Source organism: Heptranchias perlo, chromosome 28, assembly GCF_035084215.1.
Source record: "Heptranchias perlo isolate sHepPer1 chromosome 28, sHepPer1.hap1, whole genome shotgun sequence".
Classification (NCBI taxonomy): domain Eukaryota; kingdom Metazoa; phylum Chordata; class Chondrichthyes; order Hexanchiformes; family Hexanchidae; genus Heptranchias; species Heptranchias perlo.
In genome coordinates this window covers 38,878,719-38,895,664 of record NC_090352.1, presented here as the reverse complement: position 1 = coordinate 38,895,664, position 16,946 = coordinate 38,878,719, and the positions used below count along the sequence as shown (strand labels likewise).

At 48.2% G+C, this 16,946-nt stretch overlaps 2 protein-coding genes across 2 annotated transcripts in view; both read right to left on the bottom strand.

The window, feature by feature from the left end:
• The window catches only part of inpp5ka (inositol polyphosphate-5-phosphatase Ka), a 36,834-nt gene extending 34,438 nt beyond the window's left edge, over nucleotides 1-2,396 (bottom strand). Inside the window, 1 exon segment of the mRNA XM_068008550.1 lies at nucleotides 2,167-2,396. The gene's annotated coding sequence lies outside the window, so the exon portion shown is untranslated.
• A 6,878-nt stretch (nucleotides 2,397-9,274) lies between these two features.
• pitpnaa (phosphatidylinositol transfer protein, alpha a) overlaps nucleotides 9,275-16,946 on the bottom strand; it is a 49,892-nt gene continuing 42,220 nt past the window's right edge. Inside the window, exons 10-12 of the mRNA XM_068008547.1 lie at nucleotides 13,200-13,322; nucleotides 11,910-11,978; nucleotides 9,275-10,399 (exon numbers count right to left, since the gene is read on the bottom strand). Of these exons, the coding sequence (XP_067864648.1) occupies nucleotides 11,931-11,978; nucleotides 13,200-13,322 (171 nt within the window). The 3' untranslated portion in view covers nucleotides 9,275-10,399; nucleotides 11,910-11,930. The remainder of the gene's footprint in view (nucleotides 10,400-11,909; nucleotides 11,979-13,199; nucleotides 13,323-16,946) is intronic.

Below are 16,946 nucleotides of genomic sequence, written 5' to 3'. Positions count from 1 at the left end.
AGAATGAAGTTGGATTTCTCGCTCCTTTTCATGTCCTCAGGACGTCCCAAAGTGCTTTACAGACAATGAAGTACTTCTGAAGTGTAGTCACTGTTGTAATGTGGGAAACGCAGCAGCCAATTTGTGCACAGCAAGATCCCACAAACAGCAATGTGATAATGACCCAGATAATCTGTATTTAGGTATTGATTAAGCGATAAATATTGGCCCAGGACACTGGGGAGAACTCCCCCTGCTCTTCTATTGAATAGTGGCCGTGGGATCTTTTACATCCACCTGAGAGGGCAGACGGGGCCTCGGTTTAACTTCTGAAAGACGGCACCTCTGACAGTGCAGCACTCCCTCTGGGAGTGTCGGCCTGGATTTTGTGCTCAAGTCTCTGGAGTGGGGCTCGAACCCATGACCTTCTGACTCAGGGACAAGACTGCGACCCACCGAGCCACGGCTGCACTGGTTGAGGCTCACAAACACATGGATTTAACAGACACACAGATACTGAGCAGATCGAGGGATCATAGGAACAGGAGGAGGCCATTCAGCCCCTCGAGCCTGTTCAGCCATTCAATCAGGTCACGGCTGATCTGTGACCTAACTCCATTTACCCTCCTTTGCTCCATATCCCTCGATGCCCAACAAAACTCTATCGATCTCAGTTTTGAAAGCTCCAATTGACCCCCAGCATCCACAGCCTTTTTGGGGGAGAGAGTTCCAGATTCCCACTCCCCTTTGTGTGAGGAAGTGCTTCCTGACATCACCCCCGAACGGCCTGGCTCTAATTTTAAGGTTCTGCCCCCTTGTTCTGGACTCCCCCCACCAGAGGAAATAGTTTCTCTCTATCTACCCTATCAAATCTCTTTATTATTTTTAACACCTCAATTCGATCACCCCTTAATCTTCTAAACTCAGGGAATACAAGCCTAGTCTATGCAACCTGTCCTCATAATTTAACCCCGGTATCATTCTGGTGAATCTGCACTGCACCCCCTCAGAGGCCAATATATCCTTCCTGGGGTGCGGGGCCCAGAACTGAAAGCAAGATCGGATCTGACCAACTGAAGGGGGAAGTCAGTGTGATGGCAAATTGTTCGGCAGCAACAGCTCCTGTCGATTATCACCTCCAATCCAGCGTTTCCGATTAAAAACTTGAGTTTTGTATTTTGAGACATTCAAGTGAAACAGAACACTTGCATTTATACAGTGGTTTTAATATAGTAAAATGTCTCCAGCCAAATAAATTGACACTGAGCTACACAAGGAGATATTAGGACAGGTGACCCAAAGCTCAGTCAAAGAGATAGATTTTAAGGAGCATCTTAAAAGGAGGGGAGAGAGGCGGAGAGGTTTAGGGAGGGAATTCCAGAGCTTAGGGCCTGGGCAGCTGAAGGCACGGCCGCCAATGGTGGAGCGATGGAAATCAGGGATGTGCAAGAGGCCAGAATTGGAGGAGCGCAGAGATTGCAGAGAGTTGTAGGGCTGGAAATTTTTAAATTTGAGGCATTGCTGGATCGGGAGCCAATGTAGGTCACAAAGCAAAGGGGGTGATGGGTGAACGGGGACTTGGTGCGAGTTAGGATACGGGGGCGGCAGTTCTGGATGAGCTGAAGTTTACTAAGGGTGAGAGGCCGGTCAGGAGAGCGTTGGACTAGTCAACAGCATCACTCAAAAGAGCTGCTAACAATGCAATAAGATACCATGATGAGAGTTAATGTACCAGAGGGAGGGGATTCAACGGGAGAGTTAATGTACCAGAGGGAGGGGATTCAACGGGAGAGTTAATGTACCAGAGGGAGGGGATTCAATGGTCTTTCCTGATCCCTCTCATGATCTTGCTCCCACCCTCACAGTCCCTGGTCCTCTGCAGCTCCCGATCCTCTCTCCGGACACAGCCCATGTTTGAAGGGTTGGGTCCAGAATTGTGCTGCTGGGTGTGGAATTACACACAGCCGGGAATCCCCCCTCCCTCTCTCCCCCCTCCCTCTCTCCCCCCTCCCAGCGGGTTCTCCTGACAGGTGAGGGGATGAGGGGTGGGAAATGTGAATGGGGAAAATGAGCAGCAACACAGTGTCAAGAAATTGACACAAAGTAACAAGAAATTGACACAAAGTAACAAGAAATTGACACCGTTGGGAGAATTGACCCAGGAGGCCGGAGCCGGGTTTTATTTACCTGCTGCTGGATCCCGATCCGGCTCTGAATCAGCAGCGGCTCCGAGTGTTGTCTTTATCCGCCCTTCCCTCTCCTCGGCCTGGCCTGCTCTCGATCTCCGGCCCGGGCCCCGGCTTCCGCCGCCTTCTGTTTCTCTCGGTTCAGGGCCGCTGTTTCAAACCAACCGCAGTGACAGCTCCCGTTCTTAAAGGAGTCAGGCACGCTGGGCCTTAAAGGGATCAGTCGCAAACGCTTGCTCCCTGCCGAATTTTATTCCACTGTGTCGTTAGTGCAGAAAAGCTTTTGGAGATTGGCCGAATGCTACCACCTGACTCCCAACCTCCGCCAATGAAAACCCTCAGTCTGTCGAATGAAACAAAACCCCGTGTAGGAATGTGTTTGAAATTTTAATATATTTACAGTAATTTCTCGGAGATGTTTACACGGCAACACTGCCCAGTTGAGCTGAAATTGAGTAGGTTCTGTTCATATTGAGCCGCAAATACATCGTGCAGTCCCAGACAGGAGTGAATCGTTCCCTTTTACCCACAGTGTACTGTACAATGTACAGGAGCTCACACTGAGACACACACGGGCCGTACAGTCCCAGACAGGAGTGAATCGTTCCCTTTTACCCACTGTGTACTGTACAATGTACAGGAGCTGACACTGAGACACACACAGGCCGTACAGTCCCAGACACGATGGGCCGAAGGGCCTCTATCCGTGCTGTATAACTCTAGGAGTGAATCGTTCCCGATTCTAGACACGAAGCAAGGAATTCCCCGTGTTGGAGAGCTTTGGGAACGATGGGTCCAAAGTCACCTGTTCCTCCCGAGTCTGTTACACTCACCACGTCATGAATCAAATTACTCATTTACTGGATCCTAAAATATTATTTGCTGATAGAAATCTATCTAATTTGCATTTGAATGATTCAATACTAACTGATCCCACAGTCTCCCCAGTTGGAGCAGGAGTGGTCTCTGGGCCCCACGAGGAAAGATTAGGCCTTCCCTGCCCTGGACTCCCATCCCCCCTTCCAGAGCACTCAATCCGATCTCGCCACCTACCTTGTATCAGTGGGTGGCACCCGGGCCACACTATTTTCCGCCAGAAAAAAAAGGATGAAAGACTTGCATTTATATAGCGCCTTTCACGTCCTCAGGATGTCCCAAAGCGCTTCACAGCCAATGAAGTACTTTTGAAGTGTAGTCTCTGTTGTAATGTAGGAAAAGCTGCACAAAGTAAGATCCCACAAACAGCAATCTGATAAATGACCAGATAATCTGACAATGGTCTCAGTCTTGCCAATATTTAATTGGAGGAAACTGAGTCTCATCCAGGACTGGATATCGAACAAGCAGTCGGACAACACAGAGGCAGAGTCGAGGGAGGTGGTGGAGAGGTGGAGCTGGGTGTCGTCAGCGTACACATGGAACCTGACGCTGTGTCTTCGGATGATGTCGCCAAGGGGCAGCCTGTAGATGAGAAATAGGAGGGAGCCAAGGATAGATCCTTGGGGGGACTCAAGATTATGCTGGTCCTGTGTGGAACAAGATCGTGTTAATTTTGTGCTTGTACTGAATGGAAAATAATTTTAAAAACACACAAATAAAAGTCTGAGGATATCAAAAGGAGGCCAGCCTAGTCCAAAGCCGTGGTGGGATTACGTCTTAAATGCATTTTGTGATAGAGGGGAATCAGATTGTGCCACATCCTTTACAACAGAAAGCCTCTGTGTGACTGTGTAAGGTCAGTCTGTGGGTTATTGTCACTGAGATGGCGACAGTGGCCCAGGAAGTCGTATTTTAAACCAGAAATGGTCCTGGAACGCCTCGATTTTAAAATCCTCATCCTCGTGTTCAAATCCCTCCATGGTTTCGTCCCTCCCTATCTCTAACCTCCTCCAGCCCTACAATCCTCCGACGTCTCTGCGCTCCTCCAATTCTGGCCTCTTGTGCATCCCCCGATTTTAATCGCTCCACCATTGGCGGCTGTGCCTTCAGCTGCCTAGGCTCTAAGCTCTGGAATTCCCCCCACCTCTCTTTCCTTTAAGATGTCCCTTAAAACCTACCTCTTTGACCAAGTTTTTGGTCACCTGTCCTAATATCTCCTTATGTGGCTCGGTGTCAAATTTTGTCTGATAATCACTCCTGTGAAGCATCTTGGCACGTTTTACTTTGTTAAAGACGCTGTATAAAGGCAAGTTGCTGTTGAAACCAGGACACTGACACTTTCTCGGTGATGGAGGAGCTGGAGTTTGATGCAATTTAAAAAAAAATAACTTGGAGCCATTTCTAGGCTTCCTGGTGTCCAGCTCAGAGTAACACCGTCCGAGACCTTGGCTGTAAGGGAGGGAGATACACAGTGAACACTCGCGCTCCCACTCTCCCCAGACCCAGAAATCACATTTATAGCAGAAATGACATCAGTCGCGGCTCAGTGGGTAGCAATCTTGCCTCAAGAGTCAGATGGTCGTGGGTTCAAACCCTGGTTTCCAGAGACTCGAACACATTATCCAGGCCAACACTCCCAGTGCAGTACTGAGGGAGTGCTGCATTGTCAGAGGTGCTGCCTTTCGTATGTTACGATAAAGCGAGGCCCAGCCTGCCCTCTCAGGTGGACGCAAAAGATCCCATGGCACTATTTTGTAGAAGAGCAGGGAAGTTCTCCCTGATACCTTGGCCAATATTTACCCCTAAATATCACTAAAAAAAACAGATTAAGAGGTCATTTATCACATTGCTGTTTGTGGGATCTTGCTGTGTTTCCTACATTACCATGACAACACTTCAAAAGTTACTTCACTGGCTGTAAAGTGCTTTGGGTCATCCTGAGATCGTGAAAGGTGCTATATAAATGCAGTAAGATACTGGGCTCTTAGGGTTTGTGCTTTCAATGGGAGTGAAGCTGTTACTGGAATTGAATAGGAGGGGCAACAGAATTGAACACTTGTATTCCCCCACGTTTAGAAGGCGGTGTTAAAATGTTAAAAGGATTCGATGGGGGAGTTACAGAAAACTTATTTCCTCTGGTGGGGAAAATCCAGAACAAAGGGCACAATCTTAAAATGAGAGCCTGGCCACTCAGAGGTGAAACCAGGAAGGACTTTATTTTTGACACAAAGGGGAGTGGAAATCTGGAACTCTCTCCCCCAAAGGGCTATAGTGATAGGGGATTCAATTGTAAGGGGAACAGATAGGCGTTTCTGCGGCCGTAAACGTGACTCCAGGATGGTATGTTGCCTCCCTGGTGCAAGGGTCAAGGATGTCACGGAGCGGCTGCAGGGCATTCTGGAGGGGGAGGGTAAACAGCCAGTAGTCGTGGTCCATATCGGTACCAACGACATAGGTAAAAAAAGGGATGAGGTCCTGCATTGTGAATTCAAGGAGTTAGGAGATAAATTAAAAAGCAGGACCTCAAAGGTAGTGATCTCAGGATTACTACCAGTGCCACGTGCTAGTGAGTATAGGAACAGGAGAATAGACCGGATGAATGCGTGGCTGCAGGGATGGTGTAGGAGGGAGGGATTTAGATTCCTGGGACATTGGGACCGGTTCTGGGGAAGGTGGGACCTGTACAAGCGAGACGGGTTACACCCGAGCAGGACCGGGACCAATGTCCTCGTGGGGGTGTTTGCGAGTGCTGTTGGGGAAGATTTAAACTAGAGTGGTAGGGGGATGGGAACCTGAGCGGGGAGTCAGAAGGGAGTAAAGTTGAGAGCAGCAAGAGAGGGGAAGACCCAGGGGAAATCTACAATACAAATAGTACAAACAGTTGTTCAAGAACAAGTGAAAGGGAAAAGCGTACAGCAGCAGAAAGAAAGTGTACTTTAGACACTACAGATAAAGTGAAAACTAGAAGGCATAAGGCAATTAACCCAGCATCAAAGCTGAAGGTCAGGCTAGGGTGTGTGGCCCAACTAAGAGTTCTATATACAAATGCACAGAGTATAAGGAATAAATTAAATGAACTACAGGTTCAAATTCAAATTGGAGGGTATGACATGATAGCTATTACTGAGACATGGCTGCAGGATGGTCAGGATTGGGAACTAAATATACCAGGTTATAACATCTGCAGGAGAGATAGGGAAAATGGAAGAGGGGGAGGAGTAGTCTTAATGATTAGAGATGAAATCACTTCAATGATAAAGGAGGATATAACAAGAGGTAAGCAGCCAGAGACCTTATGGGTTGAATTGAGAAATAGGAAAGGATCTAGGACTATAGTGGGAGTTGTGTATAGGAGCCCTGGCAGCAGCTCTGAAGTGCAGAATATTGTACAAATGCAGAGATTAGACAAGTGTGTAACAAAGGCATAGTGGTCTTAATGGGGGACTTTAACCTTCACATAGATTGGGAAAAGCAGACTAGCAACTGTCAGAAAGGTAGTGAATTTCTTGAGTGTGTCCAGGATAGTTTTCTACAGCAGTATGTCCTAGAGGCAACAAGGGGGCAAGCCATACTAGATTTAGTAATGAACCAGATTTAGTTAACGGCTTAACTGTGCGTGAACATCTATCAAATAGCGATCATAACATGATAGTGTTTGAAAGGGAAAAAAGTGAATCAGTTGCTAAGATTCTAGACTTGGGCAAGGCCGACTTCAATGGGATGAGAGAGACTGTCCGTAGTAAACTGGGCAAATCTGTTAATGGGTAAAACAACTGATGATCAGTGGGAAATGTTTAAAGAAACATTTAACGTGATACAGAACCGGTTTATACCGAGGGGCAAGAACTCTACTTGCCAAAAAAACAGCCATGGACAACTAAAGAGGTAAGGGACAGTATAAGACATAAGGAAAGGGCATACAAAAAGGCAAAAAATGGCACAGATCCTGGCGAATGGGAAAGATACAAAGATCAACAAAGGGTCACAAAACATAGTAAGAGCTACAAAAAGAGTGTATGAAAAGAAACTTGCAAGGGATATCAAAACCAATACAAAGAACTTTTATAGTTATATTAGGAAAAAGAGGGTGGTCAGGAGCAGTGTTGGCCCCTTAAAAACTGAAAGTGGGGACATTGTCATTGACAATGGGGAAATGGTGGACATGTTGAACAATTACTTTGCGTCAGTATTTACAGTAGAAAAAGAGGATAGCATGCCGGAAATCCCAAGAAAACCATTATTGAATCGGGGACAGGGACTCAATAAAATTAATATAAGTAAATCAACAGTAATGAAGAAAATAATAGCACTAAAGAGTGACAAATCCCCAGGACCAGATGGTTTCCATCCCAGGGTTTTAAAAGAAGGTGAGCACATTGCAGATGCCCTAACTATAATCTTTCAAAGTTCTCTAGATTCAGGAACTGTCCCTCTAGATTGGAAAATTGCATGTCACTCTGCTTTTTAAGAAAGGAGAGAGGGGGAATCTGGGGAATTATAGACCAGTTAGCCTAACATCTGTTGTTGGGAAAATGCTGGAGTCTATAATTAAGGATAGGGTGACTGAACACCGAGAATTTTCAGTTAATCAGAGAGAGCCAGCATGGATTTGTGAAAGGTAGGTCGTGCCTGACAAACCTGATTGAATTTTTTGAAGAGGTGACTAAAGTAGTGGACAGGGGAATGTCAATGGATGTTATTTCTATGGACTTCCAGAAGGCATTTGATAAGGTCCCACATAAGAGACTGTTAGCTAAGATAGAAGCCCATGGAATCGAGGGAAAAGTACGGACTTGGTTAGGAAGTTGGCTGAGCGAAAGGCGACAGAGAGTAGGGATAATGGGTAGGTATTTACATTGGCAGGATGTGACTAGTGGAGTCCCGCAGGGATCTGTCTTGGGGCCTCAATTATTCACAATATTTATTAACGACTTAGATGAAGGCATAGAAAGTCTCATATCTAAGTTTGCCGATGACACAAAGATTGGTGGCATTGTAAGCAGTGTAGATGAAAACATAAAATTTCAAAGGGATATTGATAGATTAGGTGAATGGGCAAAACTGTGGCAAATGGAATTCAATGCAGACAAATATGAGGTCATCCACTTTGGATCAAAAAAGGATAGAACAGGGTACTTTCTAAATGGTAAAAAGTTAAAAACAGTGGATGTCCAAAGGGACTTAGGGGTTCAGGTACATAGATCATTGAAGTGTCATGAACAGGTACAGAAAATAATCAATTAGGCAAATGGAATGCTGGCCTTTATATCTGGAGGACTGGAGTACAAGGGGGCAGAAGTTATGCTGCAGCTATACAAAACCCTGATTGGACCGCACCTGGAGTACTGAGAGCAGTTCTGGGCACTGCACCTTCGGAAGGACATATTTGCCTTGGAGGGAGTGCAGCGTAGGTTTACTAGAATGATACCCGGACTTCAAGGGTTAAGTTACGAGGAGAGATTACACAAATTGGGGTTGTATTCTCTGGAGTTTCGAAGGTTAAGGGGTGATCTGTTCGAAGTTTATAAGATATTAAGGGGAACAGATAGGGTGGAGAGAGAAACTATTTCTGCTGGTTGGGGATTTTAGGAGTAGGGGGCAGTGTCTAAAAATTAGAGCCAGACCTTTCAGGAGCGAGATTAGAAAACATTTCTACACACAAAGGGTGGTAGAAGTTTGGAACTCTCTTCCGCAAACGGCAATTGATACTAGCTCAATTGCTAAATTTAAATCTGAGATAGATAGCTTTTTGGCAACCAAAGGTATTAAGGGATATGGGCCAAAGGCAGATATATGGAGTTAAATCACAGATCAGCCATGATCTTATCAAATGGCAGAGCAGGCACGAGGGGCTGAATGGCCTACTCCTGTTCCTATGTTGCTAAAGGGCTGTGGATGCTGGGGGTCAATTGGAGCTTTCAAGATTGAGATGGATGGATGTTTGTTGGGTGAGGGGCATCGAGGGATATGGAGCAAAATTCAGACCAACCATGTTCTAATTGAGTGGCAGACTCCCACTCAATGTCCCTACTACACTAACCCCACCTCCCCTTCCATCTCAAACCATTGCCCATCCCAATGCACTGGATACCTGGCTGTTTGGAGTCTGTGTCTGTGCGTCTAACTCCACTAGTACCTGGTTTATGGTATATACTGAGCCCCAGAATGGGCTCTGCATTCCTGCTCAGACATCTATTACGCTCACACACTCAGAACGAGAGGCAGTTAGGTTGCTATTGGACTTTTTTTTTTATTATTATTGCATGAGTGAAACAATTAAAAAAATAAGTGATGCTTTCTTTTGAGAAATGAAAAAAACAAAAACAAACCAGGTTACAGTACGAGAGAGGAAGGTATCAATTAATGGTCAGGCGGAGAATGTAACAGAGGCCTCGTGGGTTAACAAGTGAAGTAAATCGGAGGGGAGGGGGGGGGTGGGGGAAAGAGGGAGACGCATTACTGAATCTCAGCCCTGAGGTAAACGTCTGCGGTCTGGGCAACGGCTCCAAGTGTCAAACACGTCCAGACACCGATATCCACAGCACGATTAAAAGGCCGTTAATGATGGGCGAACGCATCCAGTGACGCACGAGCCCACCATTTTAGCACGAGAGGGGTCAAACGTTTGAGGGGTCAAAGCTTCCGTTACAATGACAGACATCCCATGAACGCTATCTGCCTTCTCCCCCCATCATCGCCATCACTAGATCTTCCCCCCCCCTCCCCCCCCCCCCAACATTGACCAGTCGTCCCGACCTCTCCCTGCCGACTGGGGGCAGGGACCCCGATCGTCCCACCCCCACACCCCTCCCAACCCCCCCTTTTGTTTTTTTAACTCCTTACTGACATTCCTGTGCTTTTGGAGAAGGTGACAGGACTGTGGGAATGCAGGCACACTCCGGAGGGGGGGGGCGGGGGGAGCTCGGGAGCATTTTATTGCACTTAAGACAACCAAATAAATTAATGGTCACTAATAATAAATTAATAACATTAATAGATTACTGGCACACAAATGGAAATGAGGAAAGAACTCAGAAGAGCACATCATGGCCACTCTCGAGTACATCAGATCGTTCACCCCCTTTAAACCACAGTCAGTTTTTGGTCCAGACACACAGGGGCCATCACACAGCAAATCCTAACACTCAATATATTCTGTATGGGATAAAATTTAGTGCTTCTTGTTTTAAATTCCTCTGTCTGCTCACAACAATCAATTTCTTCTAGAAACATCTGAAGATTTTTATTAAAAATCATCCGGTAAATGAAGTGGTGGGTGTGGTTTCCTCGAGGGCAGGAGTCAATCACTGGTCGGAGTCGGAGCCTGAGCCTCGAACGCAGTCTTCTTTAAGAAGCTTTTACAGGAAAGAAAGCACTCAGGTCAAGATCAGCATAGATGTGAAAATCCCCCAGTTTCTCTCTCCCCGACTCCCCCCAACTCTCACTGGGGAACAAATCCTCCCCCTGGGGTACAGTCCCTGAAGGGGCTGACCCCCCCCCACTGGGGTAGTTTTGCCCCCCTCCCCGAAGGCGCTGGACCTTTGCTGGTATGAAGCCCCACAGGTTCCTGGTCGTCTTCAGTAGCTCCAAGAGCCGACTATTGATGCACAGAATTGGTGGGATGTTCACAGTGGGACCAATCCTACCCTCTCACCCCCTCTACACACACATTCCAGCGGAGCGAGGGAGGGGGAGGGAGGGAGGACAAGAATGGCTGCTTCCCAAACATCCAGCTTTGCCACTCAAACACAAGAAGCTTTCGTCCAGCAGCTTTTGCCCTGGCGTTTAATCTCTTGTTAAAGCTCAACCTCACCCAGACACGGCCTCCTGATTCACCCCATCTTCTCAACCCCGCTGGTTTCCTGGACTGTGGGACTCGGCAGTGTCCTGAGCAGCCCCACTCCATACACTGCGAGAGGGGGAGGGGATGGTCTGCCACGCACGCCGCTGAGGGGTGGGTTTGTGACTCGAGATGGCGATGCCCGCAGCTCGCTATAGGTAGAGGATGGGCAGTCGCCCTTGCCTTGTGCCAGTTAGTTGAACCATACCCATCACTGACCTCCGTTCCCTCGCCACCGACTCCATCCCGCTCCCCAGCCACTGTCTGAGGCTGAACCAGACCGTTCACAACCTCCGCCTCCTATTTGACCCCGAGATGAGCTTCCGACCCCATATCCGCTCCATCACCGAGACCCCCTACTCCCACCTCTAACATCGCCGTCTCTGCCCCTGCCTCAGCTCATCTGCTGCTGAAACCCTCAACCCTGCCTTTGTTACCTCCAGACTCGACTATTCCAACACTCTCCTGGCCGGCCTCCCATCTTCCACCCTCCACAAAATTGAGCTTATCCAAAACTCTGCTGCCCGTACCCTAACTCGCACCGAGTCCCGTTCACCCATCACCCCCTGTGCTCGCTGACCTACATCGGCTCCCGGTCGGCCAACACCTCGATTTTAAAATTCTCACCCTTGTTTTCAAATCCCTCCATGGCCCTCACCCCCTCTCTATCCCTGTAACCTCCTCCAGCCCTACAACCCCCCCGAGATCTCTGCACTCCTCCAATTCTTGCCTCTTGCACATCCCCGATTTTAATCGCTCCACCAATGGTGGCCGTGCCTTCAGCTGCCCGGGCCCTAAGCTCTGGAATTCCCTCCCTAAAGCTCGACCTCCTTAAAACCTAACCAAGCTTTTGGTCACCTGTTCTAATATCTCTATGTGGTTCGACTTAAATTTTATTTGATAATCACTCCTGTTAAGCGTCTTGGGACGTTTTACTACATTAAAGGCACTGTATAAATGAGAGTTGCTGGTGTTGTTGATTCAAGACAGCCTGACTGCAGGTTAACAGACTGAACTGTACTTACAGCATAAACAGGAAACGGATACTAGTCGTCTGTAGCTGTGAGTCCTCGCACCGGACCATTCAATATCATCTGGGGAGAGGAGGAGTAAAGTCACTGTAAACCCCGACACACTGCCCCCGACACACGCCCGACACTGCCCCCGGCCCCGACACACGCCCGACACTGCCCCCGGCCCCGACACACGCCCGACACTGCCCCCGACACTGCCCCCGGCCCCGACACACGCCCGACACTGCCCCCGGCCCCGACACACGCCTCTGGTGACTAGAAGAATTTTTTGGTCAGGGTTTGCCTTGGGCTGGGTCCTTTGCCAAGAATGGACCGGAGTCGACAAGAAGTGGGTAAAGTTTCTGCCTCGATTTTTGTGGCGGGGAGGAGAAAAAAAAAAAAAAAAGAGGGCAGTGGTGCGATTAAAAGTTCATCTCACGTGGATTCCCACGGCCTCCTGATCACCGGTGGGAAACTCCAGTGTTACAGAATATTACCGCACTGGGTGGGAGATGCAAGATCCCAAAACACTGCGCCCGCTTCACTTCTTCAAAAGAAAGTGCCTGAACTTCAAGGGGAAAATATCTTCATGACTCAAAACGTCTCATTCTCTGTTCACCGTGCCTTTACACGTACGGAAAGTGCGGAATGTTCCGGAAGCAGCATTCCACGATTGCAAACAATGCACTCTTTAAGCTCGGATCTCTGTTCCACTTACATAGAGTTACATATGTGGCATATTGCACCACACACAGTGACATTTTAATCACAGCGCTGCCCACTTATTTCAAGTGGCCAGAGAACTGGGCCAAGGGCGCTGCTTTTCTGAATGACTTTATTGTACACACAGTTAGATTGCGCCCCTACAACCTGTATCCGTTCCCCTTCTGTGCCCACCATCACCACCCACCTCCCCACACTCATCTCCACTGTCCCACCACAGCAAGATTCCTGGCAAAGCGATTTGAGGAGTAAACTGGGAATTTTTACAGCGCTAAACAGAGCGCCGTTTAATCAGCCCTTAAATCGGGAACGCCAGTTTCCCAAGTTACTGCTTGGACACAAGGCAAAGATCGAGGAGGCCAAACCTCCAGGCCCAGGAAATTCAAACAGGACCGAGTTGCCTGGACTTGGTGTCCCCAATCGCCAGACTTTGTAGGGGGGAGGCCCCCTCCCCCCCCCGGCCCGAGTTCAGCCAACTCGGCACGGACTGGGGATAAGCCGGGGAGGGGGCTTTCCTGGATAGGCTGTGCCATTGGGAGCAGGTGCGGCCAGGTACCAGGTAAGCTCAGACTCCCGTACCTCGTCCAGCTCCTTCTTGGTCTCCTCCTCCATGCGGCGAATGTCGTCCATGGTCAGGTCGATCCACCTGTCCATCCAACAGAACAATTGCCGGTGGAATACTGTGAATAATCGCCTCTCTTGCTGCACACAAACAGACAAAAAATAAAACTGGATCAGAGACTTCGCTCGGACGAGATACGTTCCCGAAGCTCGTAGGTCACCATCGAGTCAGAATCCAACCCCAGTAAAAGCACACGGTCATTACAGAGCTCACTCGTTGCACGTTACAACACGGGAACAGTGACGCTAACAATTCCTGAATCTGGGCACTTGCGTTGATCCTCTGGGCAATCGGGGAATCTGCTCAATCTTAATTTTGTGATTTGCTCCCCTCTCCCGCCAGCAAGACCGGAACCTAATGGCAACTTCTTACCGTAGAATCACAGCACAGAAGGAGGCCATTCGGCCCATCGTGTCTGTGCCGGCTCTTTGAAAGAGCTATCCAATTAGTCCCATTTCCCTGCTATAGAGTCACAGTTATACTGAACTCTGGAAAAAAATGTGCCAGCTACGTTTCAGTGACCATCTGTGAAATCCCACATCAATCCTCTAAACTGAGGGAAAATATCCTTCTACCTCCCACTTCCTGGCTCGAGTGGTACCACTCATCTAGGCTGACACTTTGGGGCAGTACTGAGGGGGTGCTGCACTGTCAGAGGTGCCCCTTTGCAGGAGATGTTAAGCCAAGGACCCCCCTCTGCCTGTTCATGCGGGCGTTTAAAATCCCAGGGCACTATTCAAAGAGTGTGAGCTGAGCATGCGCGGCGGGCGGGGAGTGAGGCAGAGATAGTGTCCGCAACAGCTGAGAGGAGCGGATCGGAGCAGAGGGAGCTGCGCCGGAGTTCGAAGTGACGTCAGGAATCAGAAAGGGACGCGACTCAGGGGAGGCACCTGATTGGCGAGTAGGTTCAGGTGAGTATTTCTACTTATCTACAGTAACGAAAGTAAAAAGAAAGGGAAGGTCTGCAGGTCTTATAGCAAGTAGCGTTTTTTTTAGTGAATCAAGGTCCCTAGTGTAGTTAACATTCTCTAAATTAAGAATAATTTAAAGGAGTAAACTCCTTAAAAAGGGAGTGGTAAGTAGTTTTTCTTTCCTTTTTTTCTCTTGACATTGTAGTTGTTAAGCTAACTTAAGGGTTAAGTCATGGCAGGAGATCCCAGGGCCATGTCATGTTCCTCTTGTGGGATGTGGGAATTCAGGGATCCTTCCTGTATCCCTGATTCCTTCACCTGCGGGAAGTGTGTCCAGCTGCAGCTACTGTTTGACCGCTTGACGGCTCTGGAGCTGCGGATGGACTCACTTTGGAGCATCCGCGATGCTGAGGAAGTCGTGGATAGCACGTTCAGTGAGTTGGTCACACCGCAGATAAAAATTACTGAGGGAGATAGTGAATGGGTGACCAACAGACAGAGGAAGAGTAGGAAGGCAGTGCAGGGGTCCCCTGCGGTCATCTCCCTCCAAAACAGGTATACCGTTTTGGATACTGTTGGGGGAGATGGCTCACCAGGGGAAGGTGGCAGTGGCCAGGTTCATGGCACCGTGGCTGGCTCTGCTGCACAGGAGGGCAGGAAAAAGAGTGGCAGAGCTATAGTGATAGGGGACTCGATTGTAAGGGCAATAGACAGGCGTTTCTGCGGACGCAATCGAGACTCCAGGATGGTATGTTGCCTCCCTGGTGCAAGGGTCAGGGATGTCTCGGAGCGGCTGCAGGACATTCTGGAGGGGGAGGGTGAACAGCCAGTTGTCGTGGTGCATATAGGCACCAACGATATAGGTAAAAAAAACAGGATGAGGTCCTACAAGCTGAATTTAGGGAGTTAGGAGTTAAACTAAAGAGTAGGACCTCAAAGGTAGTAATCTCAGGATTGCTACCAGTGCCACGGGTTAGTCAGAGTAGGAATGACAGGATAGCTAGGATGAATACGTGGCTTGAGAGATGGTGCAAGAGGGAGGGATTCAAATTCCTGGGCCATTGGAACCGGTTCTGGGGGAGGTGGGACCAGTACAAATTGGACGGTCTGCATCTGGGCAGGACTGGAACCAATGTCCTCGGGGGAGTGTTTGCTAGTGCTGTTGGGGAGGGTTTAAACTAATGTGGCAGGGGCATGGGAACCAATGCAGGAAGTCAGTGGGAAGTAAAGTGGTGACAGAAACAAAAGGCAGTAAGGGAGAGTGCACAGAACATGACTGGACAGATGGTCTGAGAAAGCAGGGCAAAGACCAAGGGAAGTCTAGATTAAACTGCATTTATTTCAATGCAAGAAGTCTGATGGGCAAGGCAGATGAACTCAGGGCATGGATGGGTACATGGGACTGGGATGTTATGGCTATTACTGAAACATGGCTAAGGGAGGGGCAGGACTGGCAGCTCAATGTTCCAGGGTACAGATGCTATAGGAAAGATAGAGCAGGAGGTAAGAGAGGAGGGGGAGTTGCGTTTTTGATTAGGGAGAACATCACGGCAGTAGTGAGAGGGGATATATCCGAGGGTTCGCCCACTGAGTCTATATGGGTAGAACTGAAAAATAAGAAGGGAGAGATCACTTTGATAGGATTGTACTGCAGACCCCCAAATAGTCAACGGGAAATTGAGGAGCAAATATGTAAGCAGATTACAGACAGCTGCAAGAAAAATAGGGTGGTAATAGTAGGGGACTTTAACTTTCCCAACATTGACTGGGACAGCCATAGCATTAGGGGCTTGGATGGAGAGAAATTTGTTGAGTGTATTCAGGAGGAATTTCTCATTCAGTATGTGGATGGCCTGACTAGAGAGGGGGCAAAACTTGACCTCCTCTTGGGAAATAAGGAAGGGCAGGTGACAGAAGTGTTAGTGAGGGATCACTTTGGGACCAGTGATCATAATTCCATTAGTTTTAAGATAGCTATGGAGAAGGATAGGTCTGGCCCAAAAGTTAAAATTCTAAATTGGGGAAAGGCCAATTTTGATGGTATTAGACAGGAACTTTCAGAAGTTGATTGGGAGAGTCTGTGGCAGGCAAAGGGACGTCTGGTAAGTGGGAGGCTTTCAAAAGTGTGTTAACCAGGGTTCAGGGTAAGCACATTCCTTATAATGTGAAGGGCAAGGCTGGTAGAAGTATGGAACCTTGGATGACACGGGAGATTGAGGCCCTAGTCAAAAAGGAGGCGGCATATGACATGCATAGGCAGCTGGGATCAAGTGGATCCCTTGGAGTATAGAGATTGCCGGAGTAGAGTTAAGAGAGAAATCAGGAGGGCAAAAAGGGGACATGAGATTGCTTTGGCAGATAAGGCAAAGGAGAATCCAAAGAGCTTCTACAAATACATAAAGGGCAAAAGAGTAACTAGGGAGAGAGTAGGGCCTCTTAAGGATCAACAAGGTCATCTATGTGCAGAACCACAAGAGATGGGTGAGATCCTAAATGAATATTTCACATCGGTATTTACGGTTGAGAAAGGCATGGATGTTAGGGAACTTGGGGAAATAAATAGTGATGTCTTGAGGAGTGTACATATTACAGAGAGGGAGGTGCTGGAAGTCTTAACGCGCATCAAGGTAGATAAATCTCCGGGACCTGATGAAATGTATCCCAGGACGTTATGGGAGGTTAGGGAGGAAATTGCCGGTCCCCTAGCAGAGATATTTGAATCATCGACAGCTACAGGTGAGGTGCCTGAAGATTGGAGGGTAGCAAATGTTGTGCCTTTGTTTAAGGGCAGCA